Below are 3,046 nucleotides of genomic sequence, written 5' to 3' on the forward strand. Positions count from 1 at the left end.
CAAAGTAACTAAACCACAGTGCCATGCACAGTTCATGATTCCATTATTATCTAGCTTCCCCATCCCCCTTTAATATAGCTTACATTATTTCATTCATTCTAAAAGTTAGACAGATAGGACATTTATTTTTCTTTTCCTTACTGTAAAATGTACAAAAGTTCAAAAATGTTGCAACATTTTAATTGAAATTCTGTGAACATTTCATTCATTCACTTATTTGTATTGGTTGATTTGCACTGGCTGCTTCTTCCACATGTGTGTAAAGGGGACAATAGTACCTCCCTGACTCAATGGGGCTATACGGGTGTTAATTCAATGAAAGTTGTGAGGTGCACAGATAATAGGATGAGGGAAGCCATATAATCCATATCTGGGTAGATACAATCTCATACAACCTCAAGTAGTCCTAATACTATGACAATCAAAACCAAAGAAATCTGAGACATATTTTTATGAATCAGTATATACTAATGACCTGCATTTTCATCTTTCCACCAGACAAAGGATAAAGAATGTACTTCCACACCAATCACATTGATTACGTTTTATCCTTTTCTTGATATCTCACTGCCTATTGTGCCTGCTTCCAATTAGGACAAATCAAATTGGTAATTGATATCAACCCAGGCCTAAAATTTCAAAGAACTGTCCTTTTCCTTTTTTCCATCATGCAGATTTTGAAAGTCATGTGGTTATGTGGACTGAAAGTCAGGAGTTCTGTGTTCCTGGTCCCATCTCTGCTGCAGATTTCCTGTTTGGCCTTAGGAAATTCTGGCTATGACTATGTCTCTGCTTATGTGCCTATGCCACCTTTCACACCTCTGCAGTATATGAGCACCTCACAAACACAACTGAACAAATGTATTCATCCAATGTGTCTGCGAGGTAGGGAAGCATGAGCCCCTTTCCACAAATAGGGAACCACAGAGATCATCGACAGACGGAGGATAACATTTTCCAAAGCAAGCAGGTGACTCAGGGTACTGAGTTCTGCAAGCCACCCCCTTGCTAGGTTTCAGAGCTGGGTACACAATGAGCAGGAATGGGTGCACGGGTATTTTGGACATATAGTGCAAGAGCCAAGAACCCAAATCTGAGACTTGTTTTTGCCATGTAGACATACCCTTAAGACCCAGATCCTCAAAGAGATTTCAGTGCCTAACCCCCATTGATTTCAATGGGAGTTAGGCGCATGAATCCTTTTGACATGCTGAGTTTAGGAGGTTTAATTTCCAAAATTAACTCAGGGCCAGACTCTGAAAGGTATTTAAGTATCTAGCTCCCGTTGAAGTCTGAGGTGCCTAATTACCTTTATTGATCTGTCCCCAGGGCACTTAGGACCCAAAGACACATTGAAAGCCAATGGGATTTAGTCTCCTCATACACACATTTTGAAAATTGTACCCTTAGTCAGCTGTCCCAGGTCAGACAAGTCTGTGGCACAGCTAAAGATAGACCCCAGGTCGCCTACATTCTAGTGAAATGTCTGGGGATCTTTTTGCAATGTTGTTGGTTTCTGTTGTTTAAGTTGGAATCCCAGTTCTGGAATCAGTTATTTCTTTTCTACCTATGGCTCTGTTCAGGATAATAAGCACTATACCATCTTTAAATGTCTGTGTCACAGTCCCTCTTGTTTTCACTTCAGTAGTGATAGGATAGTGCATTGGGGCAGAGCAAACCTGCGATGATGTTAATGATGAGGATGAGAACATACCACTTGCAGATCTACTTAAATCTTTAATAAACTGTAATATATTTCCAGTAATTTCATTGCAACTTTTGTCCCCTCAGATTAATATTTGCCGTAGACATGGAGTCGGAAAATCAAACCGCCGTGACCAAGTTTATTCTCTTGGGACTTTCCAGTGATCCACATCTCCAGATTTTCTTCTTTGTGGTGTTTTTAATCATTTACGTATTCACCCTGGTGGGGAACATGCTGATCATGCTGGTGATAAGGGTTGATTCCCATCTCCACACCCCCATGTATTTCTTCCTAAGTAATTTATCCTTCCTTGATATCTGTTTTTCCACAGTCACGGTGCCCAAGATGCTGGAGAACTTCCTAGCAAAATGGAAAACCATTTCTGTTGGTGGCTGCATTGCCCAGCTCTTCTTCTTTCTCTTCTCAGGCTGTGCCGAAGTTTTCATGCTCTCAGCCATGGCTTATGACCGATTCACTGCCATATGTCACCCACTGAATTACTTGGTAACTATGAAGAAGCAGGTGTGCATTCTGCTGGTGGGTGGGGCATGGACAATGGGCTTCTTATATTCCTTGGTGAACACTCTGCCCGTGATAAACTTACACTTCTGTGGACCCACTGAGATCAACCATTTCAGCTGCGAACTGCCTGCACTTCTACTGCTCTCCTGCACGGAGACTTCTACCAACAAAATGGTGCTTCTTTCTTCTGCTGTGTTTTTTGGTTTGAGCTCCTTCCTCCTCACTCTGGTCTCCTATATTCACATCATCTTCACCATCCTGAAAATACGCTCCATGGAAGGCCGGCATAAAATGTTCTCCACATGCAGCTCCCACCTTATCGTGGTGGTTTTGTTTTACTTGGCAGCCTTTTTTCGGTACCTGAAGCCTACATCAAAGATGTCATCAGATCTGGAAAGACTGATCTCCATCCAGTACAGCATCTTAACCCCCATGTTAAACCCCATCATCTACACACTGAAAAACAAGGAGGTGAAAACGGCTGCATGGAAACTTTTAGGGAAAGTCAGCACTTTCTCAGACAATGTCAAAACTCCTTAAATAATGTGTTAGTAAAAGCATAATGAACTGAAGGAAGCTGGGATGGCAATTTCCAAGTTGCTAAGGGAGCTGAGAGTCTAATTCACATAGGCCCTTTTGAAAATCCCACCTTTCTAATCCTGATTGCATAAATATTAAATTAGCTAACCGGATATTGTATAAATGATTGTTTATCTTAATTACATAGGCATTAATGGCATCAGTAGCTAGATATATAGAGCGAAATCCTGACCCGACAAAAATCAGTAGGAGTTTTGCCTTACGTGACTTCAGTGAGGG

General features: G+C 41.4%; 1 protein-coding gene across 1 annotated transcript; it reads left to right on the plus strand.

Annotated features, from left to right (window-relative positions):
* Positions 1–1,810: 1,810 nt before the first annotated feature.
* Positions 1,811–2,767, plus strand: LOC137158563 (olfactory receptor 5V1-like). Its single transcript, XM_067556365.1, has one exon. The coding sequence runs from the start codon at positions 1,811–1,813 to the stop codon at positions 2,765–2,767; it is 957 nt and encodes a 318-aa protein (XP_067412466.1).
* Positions 2,768–3,046: the final 279 nt, after the last annotated feature.

This window comes from Emydura macquarii, unplaced genomic scaffold (genome assembly GCF_026122565.2).
Source record: "Emydura macquarii macquarii isolate MOO-44397 ecotype Brisbane River unplaced genomic scaffold, CSIRO-AGI_Emac_v2 contig_1738, whole genome shotgun sequence".
Classification (NCBI taxonomy): domain Eukaryota; kingdom Metazoa; phylum Chordata; order Testudines; family Chelidae; genus Emydura; species Emydura macquarii.